The sequence below is a fragment of the Vipera berus genome (assembly GCF_964194415.1).
Source record: "Vipera berus genome assembly, chromosome: 1".
Lineage (NCBI taxonomy): Eukaryota > Metazoa > Chordata > Lepidosauria > Squamata > Viperidae > Vipera > Vipera berus.
The window spans coordinates 195,442,397-195,464,313 of NC_138202.1; the positions used below are offsets into that span (position 1 = coordinate 195,442,397).

At 42.1% G+C, this 21,917-nt stretch overlaps 2 protein-coding genes and 1 long non-coding RNA gene across 3 annotated transcripts in view; 2 read left to right on the top strand and 1 right to left on the bottom strand.

The window, feature by feature from the left end:
* Positions 1-4,207, top strand: part of COMMD1 (copper metabolism domain containing 1) — an 86,340-nt gene extending 82,133 nt beyond the window's left edge. Inside the window, exon 4 of the mRNA XM_081344327.1 lies at positions 3,215-4,207. Within this exon, the coding sequence (XP_081200453.1) occupies positions 3,215-3,289 (75 nt within the window). The 3' untranslated portion in view covers positions 3,290-4,207. The remainder of the gene's footprint in view (positions 1-3,214) is intronic.
* LOC308677725 lies at positions 805-19,480 on the bottom strand. The gene is made up of 3 exons (XR_014028555.1): positions 19,347-19,480; positions 1,342-1,427; positions 805-840 (listed from the first exon to the last, which is right to left on the bottom strand). It is a non-coding gene; the product is annotated as an uncharacterized lncRNA (long non-coding RNA).
* Positions 19,481-19,756: 276 nt separating this feature from the next.
* Positions 19,757-21,917, top strand: part of LOC308677659 (uncharacterized protein) — a 68,575-nt gene continuing 66,414 nt past the window's right edge. The window contains exon 1 of the mRNA XM_081344273.1: positions 19,757-20,753. The gene's annotated coding sequence lies outside the window, so the exon portion shown is untranslated. The remainder of the gene's footprint in view (positions 20,754-21,917) is intronic.

Sequence of the window (21,917 nt, forward strand, 5' to 3'; positions counted from 1 at the left end):
TTGTCTTTATAGTTTGTATTATAAGACAAAACTCCCTATTGGACAAAATATTGTGTGGTGAGTGGCTTAAGAATATACAGAAATTTTTTATCATCATTATTAATAACTTAAAGAAACTCTCTTTTTATTCCATCTATAAAATCACCTTCTTATATATGTTAAGTCAGAATTTTCTGGTTTTTCCTGCTGGCCCTAACAACCCTTCCAGTTATATTTGAATAGGATTAAGTATTCAGTAACTCATTTTCTTGTAAATGTTGCTTTTTCTTAAAGAAAAAATTCCATTTCAAGAATGATAAATTTTCCATCTATATGTTTTTATTTTTCTGCAGCAGGAGAATAAGACTGCATGAGAATAATTCTGTTCATATGCCCACTTTTGACACCCTATACCTCTCTTCATATGTGTTTTCCCATGTTGTAATCCTAAAATTAATATTCCTCCTTCAGAGAAAGGAGACTGATTCTTGGAACAGAAACTCTATACGGCTCAAGGCACAATTTGCACAAGTGCTTTGTCAGGCCTCCCAAAATCTGGCCCTAGTCATTCATTAATCATATTCAGGGCATATTTCTTTCAGCCCAGGTCGTCAAGGTGCATATTTTTAAGTAATCTGTGGAATTGAAGATGTTTGTTTGCAAAGGTTGTGGAGAAGGGATGTATCAGTCATCTAGAACCCTGAATGCTGTAATTCCTTCACAAATAAGCAGCTGCTGAAAAACATCCTGTCCTCAGCCAATAGGACAGCCTTTTTCATGCTTGACCATGGAAAATTTGAAACTGGGTAGAAAATAGATCTGGGTCATTAGCATGCCCTTGCTCTCCTCTTGTTCCTGCCACTGAACAAAAAAAGACTGGAAGATAATTTATTTGCATTCTCTGAGCAGGAGGGACAAATGTAGAACATGAGACTTTTCTTTTCGAAGTTTGTTATTGTATTAATTTTTCAACCAGGAAAATTCCCTAAACTTTAACACTGATCTAAAGAAATATATTTTTAGACTTCTGATAACAAATCTTGTCAACCAGTAACAAAAATTAAATCAATTGCTTATGTTGCAGCCATCTAAAATTTAATGAATAAAGAGAAGAAACCAACAGTGGGTTTTATTAGAAAAAGCTATTGGACAATTTTCTTTATTTCTTCAAAACCATCTATTGAGATGATAGCATTTATTCATTTACTCACTTATTTTAAATATTTATATGGTTGCCCCTCTTACATAATGTAAAACTGGTCAGCTAACAACAGCAACTCTATAACACCTAAATGCCAAATCTACATTTTTAGTTTTTAAAAAAATGTATCCATATCTCTTGCTGAAATGGAGTGGCCTCACCTGTCTCCAGGTACAATACCCAAACTGTAGGAATGGTGATGATGATGATGATGAAAGCAATGTTGAAATGATGATGTTGAAACTAACTGAAAGAAAAGAAGAACAGACATGAAAATCAGAAAAAAGAGAGGACAACGTCCCAAGTAGCAGTGATTTTAAAATGCCTCCATCTTGGAAAATTAGAGCCCTTTTGGTAAGAGGAATTTCCCAAAGAATATTGCTGTTAGCTTAGCCTTGGAGCAATATAGGCTTCTACACATTTTACATAAAAACATATAGTTACCAAACAGTCCACACACAAGCCTCTAAATCCACAATATACACTGGCTGTTAATTGTGGAGACAAAAATAGTGGCTTCTGGTAAACAGATTCCTTTGGGAATAAAGTTAGAGATAGCTTTTGTGATTGCTGTGAAGCACTTGATCCTGTTTTCCAGTAGTACTTTCCTCACAGAGAAGAACAGAATCTTTCAGTGAGTGGGTATAATAACCGGTGAGCGCCACAGGCAAAAACCGTACCACAGAGCAGAAGCTGGGGTCTGAAGAATGCAGCCAGACATCCAGTGGAAGCAGCTTTCTATTATATTAGTGTTAATAACTGCATAATCTCATGATTAAAGTCAGTTTTAGAAAAATCTCTCAGGCCTTTCCAAGGCAGACAAACAGCAAGGACTAATAATCTACTTTGCAATGAAACCAATGGCCAGGCTCAGAACACTTGGAACTAGCTTCGCTAGGATCTAAAGTTTACATATATACACACGTTCATATTCAAACCTGCGGTTTTTAGAAATTTACATAGTTTTTAAAAGGCTCATCACGTTCCCCTGCTGTAGCAACGTTTATGTCTATCTGGAATGCTTGATAAAACAATAGACAGCAGCAGTGTTACCTTCCTGCCATCACTGTTGGCACTGTTATTTTTAGTTTACTTCTTTCAGTCCCACAGAAGGCATCTTTCCTCTCCTTCCAACTGAAAGCCTATAGCTACTTTGACTGTATTATATTAAATGTAATATAATTAGATATATCAAGCATAATATAATCGAAGTAGCTATAGGCTTTCAGTTTGAGGGGAAAGAAACATGGCTTTCTGTGGGACTGAAAGAAGTAGACTATAAAAATAGCAATGCCAGTAGCGATGACAGGAAGGTAACATGGCTGCAGCCTGTATCTGCTTGTATATTTATTAAAAACAGCGAAAAAAGTTAATGACTCATTTTATCCACTATCATCTTTTCATGTATCTACTGGATACATAAATTTGGATTTGCATCTACAAAGGCTAAAGCAGTTCAGACATTGGTTCTCCCTTTCCTGAATGAACGGATTGTGTCTTCAATTCCACATTCAACTTCTCTGGTCCCAAAGCGATTTTTCACATTTTAAAATGCTGCCAAAATAATGACTATTTCACCCTTGTCATTCAGTGACTTTTACCTGGCTTCTGTCTCTTAAGAATTTTCCCCAGGGCGAGATGGGCATTGCCTGGAGCAACAATATTCCAAGATAAAAATATAAAAATACACACATTTGGTTTCTTCATCCACCCATCCTTAAGGATTACAGTTATTCTCTTTCTATATTTAATTTAGGGAGAAAATTACAACACCGTAGATTGTGGCGAGATAAGGAGTTAATGGCTTTAATATGCTTTTAGGATGGTATGTTGTTACTAATGCTACATATAATTAGTTTAATATATAGCTATTTTGATTATATTATATATAATTAAATATATTAAATATAATATAATCAAAGTAGCTATGTGGTTTCAGTTTGAGGGAGAAGAGTGGTGTATATTCATTGTGGTCAAGCAAGGCTCTCTCTCTCTCTTTTTTTTCTTTTTTGAGACACATTTATTTATTTCCAGGACTTACTGCATAGGTCACTCCAGTCAGAACAAACTCTGAAGGACATACAATTCCTCCTCCGGAAGTTGGAATAAATACAGAACTAAATGACACAAGCAACCTCTACATCCAACAGAGTGACTATTTGTTTTATATCACTATGTATCATTTATGTCTCAGCTTTAATTTCTGCTGCTGCACCTGTGTACAGTAACAGACTGTTGTAGCTTTCAGTTTCTAAGCCTGAGCCTGGAACAGAAAATGCAAAACCAGGTATTGAAGTGAATCTGCAAGACTTCCTGCAGTTGAGAGAGCTGCTTTGCTCTAAAACCACTGGGACACCCCGCCCTGCCACCAGTTCATCAGTGAGTTGATGATACTCAATGATACTGTACATCTCTGCCCAGACTGTCCAAGTTATGTCACCAAGGTTCTTCCCAGAGCTTGGAGACTATGAAAATGTGGATGGGGAAGAACAAGTTTGGCTCAGCTCTAACAAAAAGAGAGGATAAAGACTTTATGGGCTCCCCTATCTGGAGATCTTCCATTATTAACTCTACTTAACACTCCCAGGCAGAGTTGGTGCACAATTTCATGTTCATGGCACAGGTGGCATCCATGGGGCAGGAGGGCCTTTGCTTAAATCAATACAGCTCATGAAGCAGGTGTGTTAACACGCACAGGCTGAGAGCACCCAAAATTACCTGTGCTACAATTCATACCAATTGCAGCTTCCAGCTGTGCTTTGAGGGCAGCCTCAAGTAGAGTGTCAACTTTGAAAATGAGTGTGGCTGCATCCATTTTCCCCACTCATTTTCGGTTGACAAATAGCACAGAAAGAGGGGGGTTTACCAGGTGCTTCGCTAGACTAAACAATTTTCTCCCATGGGAACCAAGGTCATCGGCTGTTCCCGGGACTGCAGGCTGGGCATTTCATGAAAAGGCCACCAAGAAGATGTATTGGGGAACATAGTAGCTTACATAGTTTTAGAGGTAGGTTTTTTTTTAACTGAACTGGGGATTGTTACATGTCTATTCAGATTTGGTTTCACTTTTGATGTGCCAATATTTTTTATCAATAAACATGTTCTTTGAGGAACTTGCAAGCCTCGTAGTTCTGCTTTATTTGTCTCTGTCTATCAGAACCATGACATAGAGTGCATTACAACAGTCCATACCATGTTGGCTTTCCATAGACAGTAATCCCCTACTCCCAATATTGGTCTTTAATATATTGTTGTTACTCATATTATTCTAGTAGTAACTGTATTGGTAAACTACCTCAGAATGTCATAATTTAATAAATTAATAATAAATGAAGAAAAATGCAAAACCTTGCAACACTGAAGGCTTTTTTGTTTTCATATTGGCTAAAGCCCTTTTCACCTATTACATTCTCTCCCTGCACTCCAGTCTTTTGAGACAGATATTTAAAGGACATAAAGATAAGAAGAGGAAATCTGCAAATTCTTTTTCCCATTCACACCAGAGGTAGTCCTCGAGTTATGACTATTCAGTGACCATTCAAAGTTATGACAGCTGAAAAATGTCCAGTCCCTGCACTTATGACTGGTCCTTATACTTATCCTCACAACTCTTGCACCATAGTCATGTGATCACCATTTGTGACCTTTCCAGCTTGTCTTCCAAGAGTCAATGGTGAAAGCTGAGACTGCTTAATGGCAGCATGATTCACTTAATGACCCATGTGATTTGCTTAATGACTGTGGCAACAAAGACCACAAAGTAGGATGTGAATCACTTGACAGCCACCTCATTTAGCAACAGAAGTTCCAGGCCCAATTGTGTTCATAAGTCAAGGACTACCTGAAGATTTTTCTTTCCAAGGTGGAAAAACTTTAGCAGACTTCCGCTGAGGGGATATAGGACCTCAGCAAAGGTTAGCAACCTTAGATAGCAAAGGGTGATCAGTTCCAGGAAAGACAGAGACATATATAAAGCAATTGCTTCTTCAAATACAGTGAATGAATTCTTTGTTAAAAAGCAGGAAGGAGTGTCTCAGGAAACCACAAGTTTCTGCTTTAAAATGTTTTTTGCTTGAATCCCACAATGCTGAGGCTAGTCCATATCTGAAACACTTTATTGTAGTCAGGAGTTCTTGAATAAAAATGTACAAGCTAATTGTCTACAATTTGTGTCCTTTCAATCACATGATAAAGCACAGAGACAAGCATCCTTTCTCTATTGATGAAACTTAAGAACATTTCAAAATAAGATGTTCTTGGCATTCTGTCCTAACCTGTGTGTGTATATATATATATATATACATGGCTAATATGGTAACATTATCATGTGCTTTGAGGGAAGAGGGAAAAGATAAATATTCTGTAAAGGGAAGAAATATCAATATTGTAAATAATGAGCCATATTTACTTCCCAGAGAAGGAATGAAGGAAAATAAACACTCATGTACACAACTTGACATTTTCTTTGCTTTATATCTACTTAAGCTTTAGTGGAAAATTCATTTTCACAGGCAGAGATATCGACCTAAAAAGTATGACCAGGTCTTTTGAAAAACAGATTAACCATTTACAACTTCAGAATTCATTAACCTTCAAATTGAAGACCACAGTCTAATAGATGCAGCTATCTGAATTAGAAATGAAAAGGTAATTGTAGGGTTCATTTTTTAAAATATACCTCAGTTTCTACTTTTTGAACCTGTATGTGAACTGAATTCAGTTTCTACTGCACTTTTCTAAATGTACCTTATGATTAAAGGGAACTATAGGGAATTAAACACGAAGAACAAACAAGTTACGTAATAAACATAAAATTATCTTTTCTGAACTCAGTGGAATATCTGAACCCTAGACAAATAAGCAAATGATTGATCCATTGGTACATACAAAACTGACAGAATGCAATATCAAAAGAAAGAATAGAAGGATTTCTGGGGGGAAAAATAGAGAACTGAAGACAGCTCTGCTAAAAGCAAAGCCAACAACTGTGAGGGAATGAAGAGCCCAGAAAATAGGCTGGCTCTTCATAATTCCTCTCCAGACAAGCACTCCAAACATGGCATGAGGCGAATGCAAAACAGCAGTTTCTGGGGAGGTTTATTGCTCTGGAAGGGAATAGCCATCTTTTTGCTCAAACAGAAGTACACACACAAACACACACAGAGAGAGACATTTTCTGAATTAATTATAAGAATCCTTCCCATGGGAAAATGCTTTTGTTTTCAATCCTCCTTAAAAATGACAAGATGAGACTTTTAAGGCTGGGGAGTAGATAAGACTAAAAATTGCAGTTAAAGCAGAACGTTTACATTTGACTTATTAATGCAGAACAGACATGTCAAACTCACGAGGTCACGTATGGGGACTGTTTTGCCATTGCTGGCAATGGGGTGGGCATGGCTTCTGGGTGACGCATCCGGCCTGTGGGCTGGCAGTTTGACACCCCTGATGCAGAATGCAGCAAAATGTTTTAACATTTAACATTTACATTGAGCATATTAAAAGATATTTTCAAAAAATGGACTGAGAAGTTAATGTTAAGGGTGTATACAGTACCTCTATAGATAAACTGTGTTTAAAAGAAGTTATGGAACAGGAACACGTTTTAATGGACAAGACTGAGATTGATTTGAAAGTGAATTTAAAAATAATAATGATATGGAAAAACATGCTACACTGGACATATAGGTGAAACTGGCTGCTGTTTTAATATTCATTTATTAGATTTATATATTGCCCATCTCGTGATTTGAGGCAACTTGAATTAATTCAAAGAGATATCCAAGTGACCTGAATAATTTTCCTATTTTGAATTTTAAAAGTCAGTGGAATAGTTCACATATTATAATAAATCAAAATATGGATTTTTGTTTTCTTACCATGCCATGTTAACCCCAATTATTGTGTCTCTAAGCTATGATCAAAGGTTCAGTTATGGTTAATTTAATATACTATGATTAAAACTGCTGTTACAGTTAACTAAATAAATGATATTTCAAGCAGCTAACACGGAATTCAATAAAGAATAAAGCACAATGACTAAAACAGTGAGCAAGAATATGTTACAATATGTGAAGGGAAGGCAGATTTCAAACCAAGTTGATTGACTGACTATGTGCAATCAACTTGTTAACAACCACACATGATCACGTGATAAAAATTCAGATAGAATAATAACTTTATTGTCACTGTGAATGTACACTAATCGGCAAACATTAAAATGAAATTTTGTTGCATTCAGCTCTCAAAGGGTCACCACCTCCAATTCATTCTATATAAATATGACAAAAATAAATAAATACAGAATTATGCATATACCCACATACATTATATGACACAGAGAAACAACAGTCTAATTCGGGTTATGTATACATGTGCATAGTGAGAAAAAACTAATTTTGCGAGTTTACCAGATGGATGGCATAGGGAACAAAGCTATTACACAATCGGGTAGTCCCGCTAGAAATACTTCGAAACCTCCTCCCAGAGGGGAGCAACAGAAACAGATCATAGAGTGGGTGTGTGGGGTCTCTAACAATGCTTTGAGTTCTAAGCACATAGCGCTTATAAGCAGCATCCTGAATATCAGGGAGTGAGCTTCCTATGATCTTCTCGGCTGTCCTTACCATTCTCTGTATGGTCTTTCTATCTGAGGCTCTGCTGCCATCAAACCAGACAGTGATGCAGTTTAAAACGTTCTCAATTGTGCCTCAGTAAAAAGTGGTCAGGACAGGAGGAGAAAGATGTGCTCCCCTCATCTGAAGCCTGAAATGCAGATGCTGGTTTGCATGCTTCACTAAGGATAAGGTGTGGAGAGACCAATTCTGATTGTTAGTTATTTGCACCCCAGATACTTAATACTATTGACCACCTCTACAGCTGCAGCCTTGATACTAAGTGGGGTATGACTATGCCGGCTCTTTCTGAAATCTCCTGTTTTATCAACATTTAGAACCAGCTTACTTTTATTGCACCTGTCCACCAAAGCTTTCACCTCTTCCATATAAGCATCTTCACTGTCATCCCAGATAAGACCCACCACTGCCGTGTCATCTGCATACTTCACAATATGATTCGTTGCAGATTTGGCACAGCAGTAGTGGGTCATCAAGGTGAACAGTAGTGGACTCAGGACACAGCCCTGTGTGGAACCTGTCACTCAAGGAGATGGAGTTGGAAACACAACCTGGGGCCTATCAATAAGGAAAGCAAGTATCCAATTACATAAAGGCTTCTGCATCTGGTTCATATTTATGACATTTGCAGTATCCCAAGGTCATGTGATCCCTTTTTGCAATCTTCTGATAAGCAAAGTCAATGGGAAAGCCAGATTCACTTAACCAAGTTACTAACTTATCAACTGAAGTGATTCACTTAACAACTGTGGCAAGAAAGGTTGCAAAATGGAGCAAACTCATTTAACAAATGTTTCACTTAACAACAGAAATGTTGGACTCAATTATGGTCCTAAGTCAAGGACTGACTCTATACATTTCACGTAAGGACAAAGATTTCCATTCTTCTAGTCACATTCCACAGCTTGAGGTGAAAGACACTACTGAATCTCTTCTATAATGAAAGAAGCACATATTGACTTCTTTATGGTATTATTTGAGTTTTTCAGTGACCTAGCTTGCATGAACAATAATGTCTCATTTTCTTCAGCCTTTTCTAATGACAGTTTCAACATCTGGTACTTCTGTCTCCATGAAGGCATCCAATCTGTGCTGGATAATCCTAAATATTAATTTGCTAGCAGGTGACATTAAGGATATTGTATAACAGTTCACACATTGTTAATTATTTCTTTGGTATCAATATATAGATTGACCTCTTTTGATCTTTGACCACTATCATCTTTTTTTCCAGATTTGCTAGCATAGCTTGATTAGTTCTTTTATTGATTTTGTTTTCTTCTATTTCTTACCAGTATTTCTATAGATGTTCCATCAATTCTTGCAGAATTCCTGCAGACCTTGTTGCAAATAGGGAATATCTTCTAAAATATCTTGAATATTAACTGTTGTTGTTGTTGTTGTTAGCTGCAAAGTCGTGTCCGACCCATCGCGACCCTATGGACAACATTCCTCCAGGCCTTCCTGTCCTCTACCATCTTCTGGAGTCCATTTAAGCTCACGCCTACTGCTTCAGTGACTCCATCCAGCCACCGCCTTCTCTGTCGTCCCCTTCTTCTATTGCCCTCAATCTTTCCCAGCATTAGGCTCTTCTCCAGTGAGTCCTTCCTTCTCATTAGGTGGCCAAAGTATTTGAGTTTTAGCTTCAGGATCTGGCCTTCTAAAGAGCAGTCAGGATTGATCTCCTCTAGGACTGACCGGTTTGATCGCCTTGCAGTCCAAGGGACTCGCAGGAGTCTTCTCCAGTACCATAGTTCAAAGGCCTCAATTCTTTGGCGCTCAGCCTTTCTTATGGTCCAACTTTCACTGCCATACATTGCAACTGGGAAGACCATAGCCTTGACTATACGCACTTTTGTTGACAGGGTGATGTCTCTGCTTTTTAGTGTGCTGTCTAGATTTGCCATGGCTTTCCTCCCCAGGAGCGTCTTTTAATTTCTTGGCTACAGTCCCCATCTGCAGTGATCTTGGAGCCCAGGAAAATAAAATCTGTCACTGTACTGTACGTATTTTCAGTATACTTCTGCCACTTTTGATTGATGTTCTTTTACTATCAGTCAGTATCTTCCACTGGTGTCCTTTTGCATATCAGTCTGAGGTTGTAACCTCCTTCTGAGTTCAAAGGACTTTTCTCTTGTTTTTCTTTATCTGTTTCTGTCTTCAGTGCCTTTACAGATGTTGTTGTAATATTGCTTCTTGTTTTTTTTCTAAGAGCTCTTAACAAATTCATTGTTAAGTATCTTCCTCACATTTTTGTTTTTCTTAGGTTTGGCTGCTCTTCTGTTCTTGGGAGTTTCCACTGTTGATTCTAACATCAAGCTTGATTTCTTCTGTTTCTTGATCTTAAACAGTCTCTTTTCATATTTATTCTTCCCAAACAAGATTCAGGACTTTAGACCATTCCTCAGACAAGTGCTCAAGATTATAATGAAGAAGCATGTTGACTTTCTTCTTCCCCTTTAACTTAACTTAGAACTTGCATGCATGCAATTTGTGATTAGTTTGTGTTTTAATTTAATACCCAATGTAGCGTCTATCCACTGAAAATAGTAAGTTTCCAAAGCAAAAACATTCAAGCAACTCACTGCCAGTAATTCAATCTGGCTGGGGCTCAAGATTAACTCAGCCTCCCATTCTTCCAAGGTTGGTAAAATGAGGACCCAGATTGTTGAGGGCAGTATGCTGACATTATAAACTGCCCAGCGAGTGCTGTAAAGCAGCAGTTCCCCAACCTTGCGGCTTGGCAGCCCAGTGGGAGGGTGGGGAAGAGGGGAACTGGGCCACGCAAGCAGGAGCCTGGTGCACATATGCAGCTCAGCTTGCACAAGCAATGGGCCAGTGTATGACATGCAGCTCAACTTGTGCAAGTTGAGCTACGTGCGCATGTTCACACGCACTGCCCTGCCACTCACGCAAGTTGAGCTATGTGCTTGCACATGCGTGCCTGCCAGCCACTCGCTCAGCCCAGTTGCAAATAGGCCACAGCTCGGTAGTGGGCCATAGCCTGGGGGTTGGGGAGCCCTGCTGTAAAGCACTATGAAGCAGTATATAGGTTTAAGTGCTATTGCTGTTGTTATGACTATTAAGATTTCCCAGCAAGTGTCTGTTCTTTATTAAATGGACTAAAACTTTAACATAAGTAGCCATTTTTTAAGTTACAAGAGCTAAAATAAAAAGGACTTACAGTCTTTCTTAGTCTGTTTTTTCAGCTGCTAATTCTTGCTTTGACCTTTTTTATGGAGTCAGTCATGTTTTGTCATTAAAACTCTAACCTTAAGAAAAGCAAACATCCACTATTTATGGAGGAAAAAAGACAAGGCTGGATTTATGATCATTCCCAAACAAAAGAAAAATACACAAATTAAAAAAAAATACAAGACTAAAATCCTGTACCACACCCAGTTTTTCTTCCTTCTTATCAGCTAGGCTTGCCAATTCTAGCTGAATCCACACCTGGGGATTCCCCCTTCCATCTGGTGATAGTTTTCATGTGGCACATTTGGCATATGGGCATATATACATGCAAGCGTGCATCGGCAGAAGCCGCTCTGCAATAAAGGACAGACCGAGGACTCCCCAGCATGCATTATTTGATATACTAATTAAAATATTGATAGAGTTATATTAACCATTCTCACATACTTGCATACACACCACATTCTCTTCCTTATTTCTTTGGAATGGCAGAAAAGAATATGGGGGGGGCGGGGTTGAGGAGGGAAATGAGGTGAGGGTTAAAGACAGATTTATTGGGAAGGAAAGAGAAATGAAAACAATATCAGGTAAACATGAGGCAAAAGGGATGGGGAGAGGTGATTGGACAGGGAAGAAAAGAGCAAAATTACTGAGGAGCAGAGTAATTTAGAAGGGTGGTTGTTTTTTTTTGGAAAAGGGTTGCTTTTATCATTTAAGCAGACTCCCACAAACAAAGTTAATGTTCAGAGACCTTCAAGACCTTTTCAGCAGCAAGATCTTCCTGGAAAATCTTTCTTCCTGTATGGTTAATGAAGATTTATTTGTTGGAAAGCATATTCGCAGTGACATGTCAGAAGCCAGCAGAGAAGTATGCAGTTTGGGTTGGATTTTATTATCTACCCCAGGTTTTTGCTCTGCTTTTGTCACCAAATTTATATTTATATTATTTATTTTAAATAGGTGCATGCTGCCCATTCCTTAATAACTCTGGACAGTTTACAAAATTAGAACAAAAATAAAAACAATTGGAGTTGAAAGTAAGAAATATTAAATAATAAAAATGGAAATAGGAAGCCCTTAACATTAGCATTCTAAAATGTGAAAAGACCCAAGTGATGAACTCTATTTTCATCCTTTCTTAAGCTATATTAAGAAAGGGGCTTATTTCAGTTCCAAAGTCAATTGATCCATAACATGGGCACTGCCACAGGAGGAAGAAAAACAGAACTTAATATCAATTGCATCTACCCTGCGACTTGCACCATTATGACTCAAGACTGTGAGATGAACTATAAAGAAGTACAGTAGGCAATCCTGAAAGCAGTGTATGCCTAAAATTTACAGAGCCATTAGATCTGGGCTACAGAAATTGGGATTATCCTTAGATGGCAGCAAAGAGATACAGAGAATTCCTGGGTTATCTGTAGTCAACTGCATTTGGCAGCCCAGAACTGTCAGCCCTAGTTTTTGCACTGGCATGAGCACCTTCAACAGGGCTAGGAAGACAAATGACAAGCAGTGTTATTGTCTCAAATACAATTTATGTGGATCCTTTCAGATACACCATTCTGGCCCAGCAGCCAATTGTGGACCATTTTAAGAGCTGCCCCATGAAAAGCACATATAGCTGGATTACAGTAAGCCAACTAGTTATAAAGTCACTACATATGAGAGACTGCAACTTGTTCTCTTTCTCTTCCCCCCCCCACCTCTCTCTTCCAAGGATACATCTGGTTTATCATCAATGTGGCTGTTCAAGGCCAATATTAGATATTCCCCAAGCTGCAAACCTGATTCCTAAGAGGGAGTGCAATCCCATTTGGAACTAGGGTATTTTCCCCAAATCTAGTTCCCAGATCAGTCACAACTCCATTAAAAACTCCACCTGGTCTCTATTTAGTTTCAGCTTATTCTTCCACATACCATCATTTACGATTTGGTTTGGGGATGAAGGTGGATTACATGGAGTTGCTCTGCCAGAGTTGTTGAGAAGTCAGATGGCCTTGTAGTTAAATTAAATCCTCACAGGAGAAGAATGGAAATATATCATACCTTGAGCTTGCCATGATAATTCTCAGGGTTCAGGTTCACAGTATCAATTTTTGATAATGCCCAGTAGGAGCAAAACCAAATTTCCCCCAACAGCCTGTCATTTCTACCTTCCTCATGCACTGTCATTATAGATACTGTCATTATACTTTGTTATACAAAGGAGTTGAGAGACCCAGCAACATCAACACTGCAGCACCTTTGTCTCTCCCCCACTTTAACTCATGCATCAGGTTGACCCAAGGCAACTTTCATGTCATACCTTTCTGAAAATAATCCACTTCCTCCAAAAGCTCATCTGAAGTTCCCTGAATTGCAAATTTATATATTTTGGAAGTTATATCAAGTGCACATAGGTCTCCCATCTGCAAATTAGCTTTATGGACACCTATAACAATTAAAGGTTGAGCTCTTGGTGAAATAAAACTATCTTCAATGATCTGCTAAAGGACATGATGGAGGGACCATTACAAACTTCTGACAGTGAAGAGTGTGGGTTGCCACAGAAACTAATTTATCGATTCTGCCCAACTCCAAATGACTGAGTAGCTCACAATGTAATAAAAAAGATAAAATGCAATAACAATTCTCAATAAAACAAATTAAAAGCAGATAAAGACAGAATAACAGTTGGGAGAGACCTTGGAGGTCTTCTAGTCCAACCCCCTGCTCAAGCAGGAAACCTATACCATTTCAGATAAACAATCTCTTCTTGAAAGCCTCCAGTGTTGGAGCACCCACAACTTCTGGAGACAAGTTGTTCCACTGATTAATTGTTCTAACTGTCAGGACATTCCTCCTTAGCTCTACGTTGGTTCTCCTCATGATTAGTTTCCATCCATTGCTTCCTGTCCTGCCTTCAGGTGCTTTAGAGAATAGGTTTACACCCTGCACTTCTTTGTGGCGACCCCTTAGATATTAAGGTGGTGAATCTGGTCAACAACAAAAAAGGCTAGCAAAGGGTTTTAATCACCTGGTCCAAGGCCTGGGAAGTCTTTAAGATTCCTCACATTGCAAGAGGAACTTCATTCCAAAGGACAGGTGCCAGGAGAGAGAGAAGGCATGCCTCCTGGGTCCCCAAAGATGAAACTTTTTAATTGAGGGGACTAAGTACATCAACCCTGTTGGTTCATATTGGCCAAGTAGACACTATATTATACAAACATTATTAGGATCTATACCATGATCAGCAACTTGAATGGCTTTTGGAAACAGACTGATTACCTATGTAGACCACCATTGCCTGCTCCTTTGCATTGACCAGTTGAAGTTTCCATGTCTTCAAGGTAATCCCATATTGAGCATATTGCAATAGTCAAGCAGTGACTAGGGTATGAGTAACTGAAGGGCCTTCCAAACCAGGAAAGAGCATAACTGGCACAACAGATGATGCTGTACAAAGGTAAGCTGTTTTGTTCGTGCCCCCCCTAACTTAAAAGGGGAACTCTTAACAGAACTGTCCAAGTTCTCATTAGATGGCCAATTTTGGCAAGGTGATGTCTAAGGTGATCATATAAAACTTTGTAGTCGTAATCAACTCTTGCAATGGGACTCTGAAACCTTCAAAGAGATATTTTCCTACAGTTGTGGAACTGATCTGCCTGTATTCTTGTCATTACTCTCTGGACCAACTGCAATCTCTGGAATTTTTCCAAAGGCTGCCTCACATAGATTTGCAGTAATTCAGCTGGGTAGTGATCAAGACATGCTGATCTGATCCAGGCAAGATTGTTAACTGACATATGACAGAAACCAGGCAGAAGTTTCCCTGGTCACAACTTCCACCTGTTGTTGAAGCAGTAGCCATGAGTTCAGGAGGACTGTCCTGTGACACAACCTCTTGTAAGGGGAGAAAAGTACTACCCATAATAACAATGGAACTAACACATACATTTATTGACACATACTGGTCAGAATGTCAGTTCTGAAGAAATTTAATCTGAATTTATTTTGTCACACTATTGCCTGTTAGCCTTGAGACACTGGTTCAAGCTTTTCATGGCATTTCAGACTCAGCCTAGGTTTGATACATATAAGAACTTTGCAATGCAAAGAATGAAGCTAAAGTAATAATTCTGAACTCAAGACAAGCACTTTAAATTGCTGCATGTATTCTATGTATGATGTGTAAAACAGCCTTCAAGTTCTAAGCAACTTACTTCTGGGAAATGACAACACATCTGATGCAACATTGCTCTTTCTCAGTTTCTTTGTATCAACTGTTGTAAATGGTTGATCCTCATGACAAACATAAAGGTAAAGGTAAAGGTTCCCCCGCACATGCGTGCTAGTCGTTTCCAACTCTAGGGCCGGTGCTCATCTCCGTTTCATAGCTGAAGAGCCAGCGCTTGTCCGAGGACATCTCCGTGGTCATGTAGCCGGCATGAGTAGACGCCAAAGGTGCACGGAAAGCTGTTACCTTCCCACCGTAGTGGTCCCTATTTTTCTACTTGCATTTTTACGTGTTTTCGAACTGCTAGGTTGGCAGAAGCTGGGACGAGTAACAGGCGCTCACCCGGTTATGCGGCACTCGGGATTCAACCCGCCAAACTGCCCACCTTCCGATCAACAAGCTCAGCGTCCTAACCCACTGAGCCACCGCATCCATCAACTGTTGTAAATGGTTGATCCTCATGACAAACATAGATGCCCATTAAAAAAAATGGTGACTCATGTGCATTTCCACATTATAATAGGAACAGCTTTCATTGCAAAAAGACAGAAAAATTAAACTTGGATTGTACTTGCATTTCCACATTATAACAGGAACAACTTTCATTCCAGAAAGACAGAAAAATTAAAATTGGATTGTACTTGATTTGATTTGATTTTGATTTGATTTGATTAAATTTATATGCCGTCCTTCTCCCTGAGGACTCAGAGCGGCTCACAACAATAAAAATTAAAAAACACAGAGTAAAAAATTTAAAAGAGAATTAAACAATAAATGCAAAATACGAGACAGTTTAACCCAGTAAAAAGCCTAATTAAAAACCGTAGTCAGTCCAGGCCCGCTTGTTGGAACAACCAGGTCTTCAGGTCACGACGGAAGGACCGAAGGTCAGGGGCCATCCGCAGCTCCGGGGGCAGTTCATTCCAGAGGGTCGGCGCACCCACAGAGAAGGCTCTCCCCCCTGGGGGTTGCCAGCAGGCATTGCCTGGCCGACGGCACCCTGAGGAGGCCGACTCTGTGGGAGTGAACCGGGCGATGGGAGGTTGACAATGGCAGCAGGTGGTCTCGCAAGTACCCCGGGCCTAAGCCATGTAGGGCTTTAAAGGTTATTACCAGCACCTTGAATTGCACTCGGAGGGTAACCGGAAACCAATGCAGCTCGCGCAGGAGTGGTGTAACATGGGAGTACCGAGATACTCCCATAAGCACCTGCGTGGCCGCATTTTGCACCAGTTGAAGCCTCTGGGTGCTCTTCAAGGGCAGCCCCATGTAAACAGCATTGCAGTAATCCAGGCGAGAAGTGATGAGGGTGTGGGTAACCGTGCATAGGGCATCTTGGTCAAAAAAGGGGAGCAACTGGCGCACTAGGCGAACCTGTGCGAAGGCCCCCCTGGTCACGGCCATTAGATGATCTTCCAAATTAAGCCATGAATCCAGGAGGACACCTAAGTTGTGAGCCCTTCCTGACGGGGGCAATACCTCCCCCCAACAAAAGAGATGGAACTTGTTGGACAATACGAGATGCCGGTATCCACAGCCACTCAGTCTTGGAGGGGTTAAGCCTGAGCCTGTTCCTTCCCATCCAGACCCGCACCGCCTCTAGGCACTGGGACATCACGTCAAGGGCATCACTGGGTTGGCTCGGGGTGGAGATGAACAACTGGGTATCATCCGCATATTGGTGATACCTCACCCCAAAGCCATGGATGATCTCACCCAGCAGCTTCATATAGATGTTAAACAGGAGGGGGGAGAGAACCAACCCCTGAGGCACCCCACAAGTGAGGGGCCTCGGGGTAGATCTCTGTCCCCCTGCCAATACAAACTGCGAGCGGCCCAAGAGGTAGGAGAACCACCGTAAAACAGTGCCTCCCACTCCCAACCCCTCGAGCCATCGCAGCAGGATACCATGGTCGATGGTATCAAAAGCCGCTGAGAGGTCAAGTAGGACCAGGACAGAGGAACAGCCCCTGTCCTGGGCCCACCAGAGATCATCAACCAGTGCGACCAATGCAGTTTCCGTGCTGTAGCCGGGTCTGAAACCGGACTGGTACGGGTCCGGATAGTCCGCTTCATCCAGGAATTGCGGGAGCTGACACACCACAACACTCTCAACAACCTTTGCTACAAAGCGAAGGTTGGAGACAGGACGGTAGTTATTCAACGAGGCTGGGTCCAGAGCAGGCTTCTTGAGGAGAGGCCTCACCACCACCTCTTTTAAGGCAGGGGGGAAGACACCCTCCATCAAAGAAGCATTGACAACTGCCTGGAGCCAGCCCCGTCACCTCCCAGGCAGCCGAAACCAGCCAGGAGGGACATGGGTCCAGTAAACAAGTTGTAGTGCTCAATCTGTCCACATCATGCATGCAACTTGTCCTGTCCACATCATCCAGAGTCACAGGGTCAAACTCACCCCAAATGGTGTGATCAAGACCTGCCCTCTCCACTCCGCCGGATTCCACCCAGTCGGAGTCCAAGTCAGTCCGGATCTGAGTGATTTTGTCCTGCAGATACTGTACAAATTCCTTAGCCCTACCCTGCAAGGGGTCATCCCTCAGTCCCTGATTAAGCAGGGAGCGGGTCACTCTAAACAGGGCGGCTGGGCAGTTATCTGCGGATGCAATGAGAGCGGAAAAGTAGACATGCTTTGCTGCTTCCGTCACCACCAGGTAAGACTTAAGATAAGTTCTTAGCTGTGTTCGATCAGATTTGGATCCGCTGGACCTCCAACAGCTCTCTAGGTGTCTTTTCTGGCACTTCATCTCCCGGAGCTCCTCAGTAAACCAGGGGGCCACCCAGGGTCTGCGCCGGGTCAGAGGCCGCAAAGGCAAAACTCGATCCAAGGCCCCAGCAGCCGCCCTCTCCCAGACTTCTACTAGGGCCTCGGCAGAGTTGTGGGCAAGGGAAGCAGGAAATGTCCCAAGCTCTGTCTGGAACCTTTCAGGGTCCATCAGGCGCCTGGGGCAGAACCACCTGGTCGGTTCCGCCTCCCAGCGGCAGGGGGTGGCGTACTGAAAGTCTAGCCGGAGAAGAAAATGATCAGACCATGACAGGGGTTGGATGATTAAATCCCCCCTACCCAGATCATTAATTCACTGCCCAGAGATAAAAACCAGGTCGAGTGTGTGCCCTCCATTATGGGTCGGGTCCTGAATTATTTGAGTCAGGTTCATGGCCATCATGGAAGCCATGAACTCCCGGGCCAACTCAGACGCCTCACCCACGAAAGGCAGATTGAAATTTCCCCAGAACTATAAGCCTGGGGAACTCAATCGCCAACCCGAACGAGACGTCGAGAAACTTGGGCAGGACCGATGACACACAGCTGGGAGACAGGTATGTAATCAATAGGCCCAACTGAACTCCAGTACTTGCCTAAAGATACACAACCACATTCTTATAATCACCTGAAAGTGGTATTTTTAAATATAGTGCTACTGAATGAGCAGGCTGTGACTATAAATGAATGAGATTATATATTGAATGAGATTCATTATATTAATTATATCACTTTCTGTAGTGCAGCAATGTCTTTTTGTGGCCCTTTAAAATGTTCTTTTATTTCAAAGTTGAGAAATATACTACCGTATGTATAAATCCTTTAAAAAAGAAAATTGCAACCACTAGAAATAATTGATCTGTCATCTCAACCTTAGACTTGGTAATAAGCTCTCATTTCATATTTTCACTTTCTTTCTCTGTCAACCCCCACATCCGCAAACACATGTGCGCAAGAGGTATCTAATTTGCCCTGCCAGAGGATTACTGCTATTTTCCCCATTATATATAATGAAGAAACTTCCAAAATGTGCTGCCAGTCACATTTCTGGACCTTATACTAGTCTCTCTTTAATTCTTTGTCAGTAAATCTAAAATTTAACACACAAATAGTCTGTTGCAGAAGCGACTGCCTGTGAAGGCTCCTAGATTGGGGCTGAAAGGCGAAAGCAGAAGCAGTATGCTCCATCTTGTATTTGGGGTAGACCAGGTTGCCCTGATAGACCGGCCTCACCGGGGAAAACATGTAACTGGCTAGTTTGTAGTTCAGGGTAAGTGTACAAGTGGATTAATTCGAAGAGCCAAGCTGAGTGCAATCTACCATCTAGAAACTTGCCTGATTTGGTCGCTGCAAGGTTACTTAGCGGATGCCTTCTGGAGCTCGGACTTGGTGGAAGGAGAAACGAATGTCAGCAGATGCTGAATTCTAATGAGAAGCTACTCCAGCAAAAGCCCAGGAGGAGATGCTGTTTTGACGCACTAATTGCTTGTGTGTGTAATTACAACGGATGTAGGTGGGAAAAGAAATCGAGGTATTAATTCGCTGTCATGGCACTGAAGGGGAGGAAAAAAGAAGAAGCGGAGACGCTCAATGTTATCTGCCAGCTCCACCACGGGATTTCTGTAGCTAATGACAATCGCCGGGCGATTTCGTGTGTAGGGACTGTAGTTAAACATTCAGACTCAAGCGGCTCCAATTACTCCAACTCCTCCCCTGCCCTCCCCCGGCACCTGATGAGGATGCGCAAGCACACCGAAAGGCGCTGCGAAGTTTTACTACCCCGGGGAAGCAAGCGCTTCGCGTCGCGTCAGAAAAAGCAAGCCTTTCTCCTCCACGAACCGAGCCTTCCAGCGGCGACGAACGGGCGGAACTTACAGCCCTGTCCCGCTCACCCCTTTTCTTCCCCCCTCGGTCTCCTACCGCACCGAGGCCTTTTTTTTTTTTAGCCGTCGGGAGGCCGCCCAGGAGGTGTGGCTTGGCGCCTGTCTCCGGCGGTCGTTTTTTTTGGTAGCCGAAGCTGAGCGACGGGGACTGATTTTGTGCTCCTCCGGCCTGATCCAACGGGAGCTGCGGAGGGCGAAACTCGAGTGGAAGGCTCCGGCGAGCGTGCGGTCCCAAAGGACGGCGAGCAACAAGTGTCTCCGGCCCTTTCCCGCTGGGCCGTATGCGACGTTAAGGGTTGGGGGGTCCCCACCTCCTCCGGCTGCCTGGAAACACGTGGCCCGGCCCCTCGGAGGCGGACGGCTTGCGGAGGAGCCGGAGGGTCTGGTTCAGCTGGCCTCGTCCGCTACTCGAGGAAAAAGAAACCAGGAGGAGATGCGCTGAGCTGTGAGAACGAGCGAAGTGACCGCAGCGGCTGACTCACGGAAGCGTGGAGGAGGAGGAGGGGATAGGAAAGAAAAAAAAAAGGAGACGGAAGCGGTCCTGACGTTTCTTCTTTTCCTCGCTTCCCGCAACCGAAACGCTGCTTTCTCGCCCGCGAGTGCTGCTGGCTTTGCCTGGGGCGCAGCTTCTAGCCAGAGGAAAAAAACCGCGCGCTTGTACCTCGGGGGGAGCCACTTCGGACGGTGGGAGGAGCGAGGGGCGAGAGCTGCCGAAACAACGTGTAATGGGGGAAAACCCGGCCCATCCTGGCTCTGCTGGCAAGGCCGTCGTCTCCTAAGAGCGATGGTGGCGGCTTTACCAAGGACGACAGCAAGAGTACCAGCTCAGGTCACAGGGACCCGGCCGTTGTCTGCCAAGGTAACAGCGAACGTCTCTCCGGTTTCGGTTGTGTGCATGCGTGCGTGCGAGTTTGCTTGGCCTTGGGAGAAAGGAGCGATTGAGTGGCCGGGCGTGTTGGATGTGGGGGGGGGGGAGAAAAGGCGGCTGTGCTTTTCAAAGGAGGTCACATTCAAGTGGATCGTGGTTAGGGTTGCCAGGATTTGGGGTTTTCCTGCCTTCGCGCAGAGGCGCTCGCCCGCACGCCCCAACAATCCTGTTTGGGCGGTTTAATGTTTTTTCCTCCGCCACTCCCAGAGCACGAAAGGAGACTGAATTGGACGTGGAAAATTCTGTCCCAAGAATCTGGCTCGTTGCGTATGGCGTCGAAATCTGAAAAGATCAATAGGGGTACTTGCTCCCCTTTGGGTTTCTCGACTGCCGAGACCAGCAGTGTTTTTTTTTTTACTTTTAAGAGGGGTCGGTGGCACGTCCCTTGCCTTGTTCTACCGGCTTCTTTTTTTTCCATTTCAGACCTTTTATTCTTGTTTTCATTTCTCATTTGCAAGCTCGTTCGTGTCTGGTTGGATTTGATTAATCAGATGATATTCTTCATGTTCTCTGGGATGTAGAATTTATATACGAAGTAAAGAGAGAGAATTTGACAGTTTTGGTAAAATCTGGGTAATTTCATCAAAGAACCAAGTTGACTAGGATTGTTAAAAGTACTGTGCAAAGAAGTGGAAAAAGCTTTTGGCTTTCAGTTTATTTTCTACCTTTCATTGGTGCAGGATATAGAGGCTGTTCTGATTTTTCTGAGTTTCTTTGAGGTATAAGTCCAATTGATATTTGGTAACTTACTCTTTAAATATGGAGGAAGTAAGGGATTTCATTATATGTGTAAAGAAATTGAACTAATTGGAAGAAATAACTGGCCTCTTCAGTTTTAGTTTTTCTTAAGGTTTAAATGTTTTCTCTTACTGGTGTCAGAGCAAGGATTACAGATTGTTTGGATGCTCTTAAAATAAGCTAGAAAGTGTCAATGATCACTAGATGGTATTTTATTCGCTGTCACCTAGTGGTCACCTGGATGTTTGCAGCCCAAATCATCCTGTTTCCAAGCATATTGTCCTTTAAAAGCTACACTTTCTCTCTGTGTGTGTCTCCTTGGATTTAGCTAATTAATTGCAGAATGTTTTGTAGTTC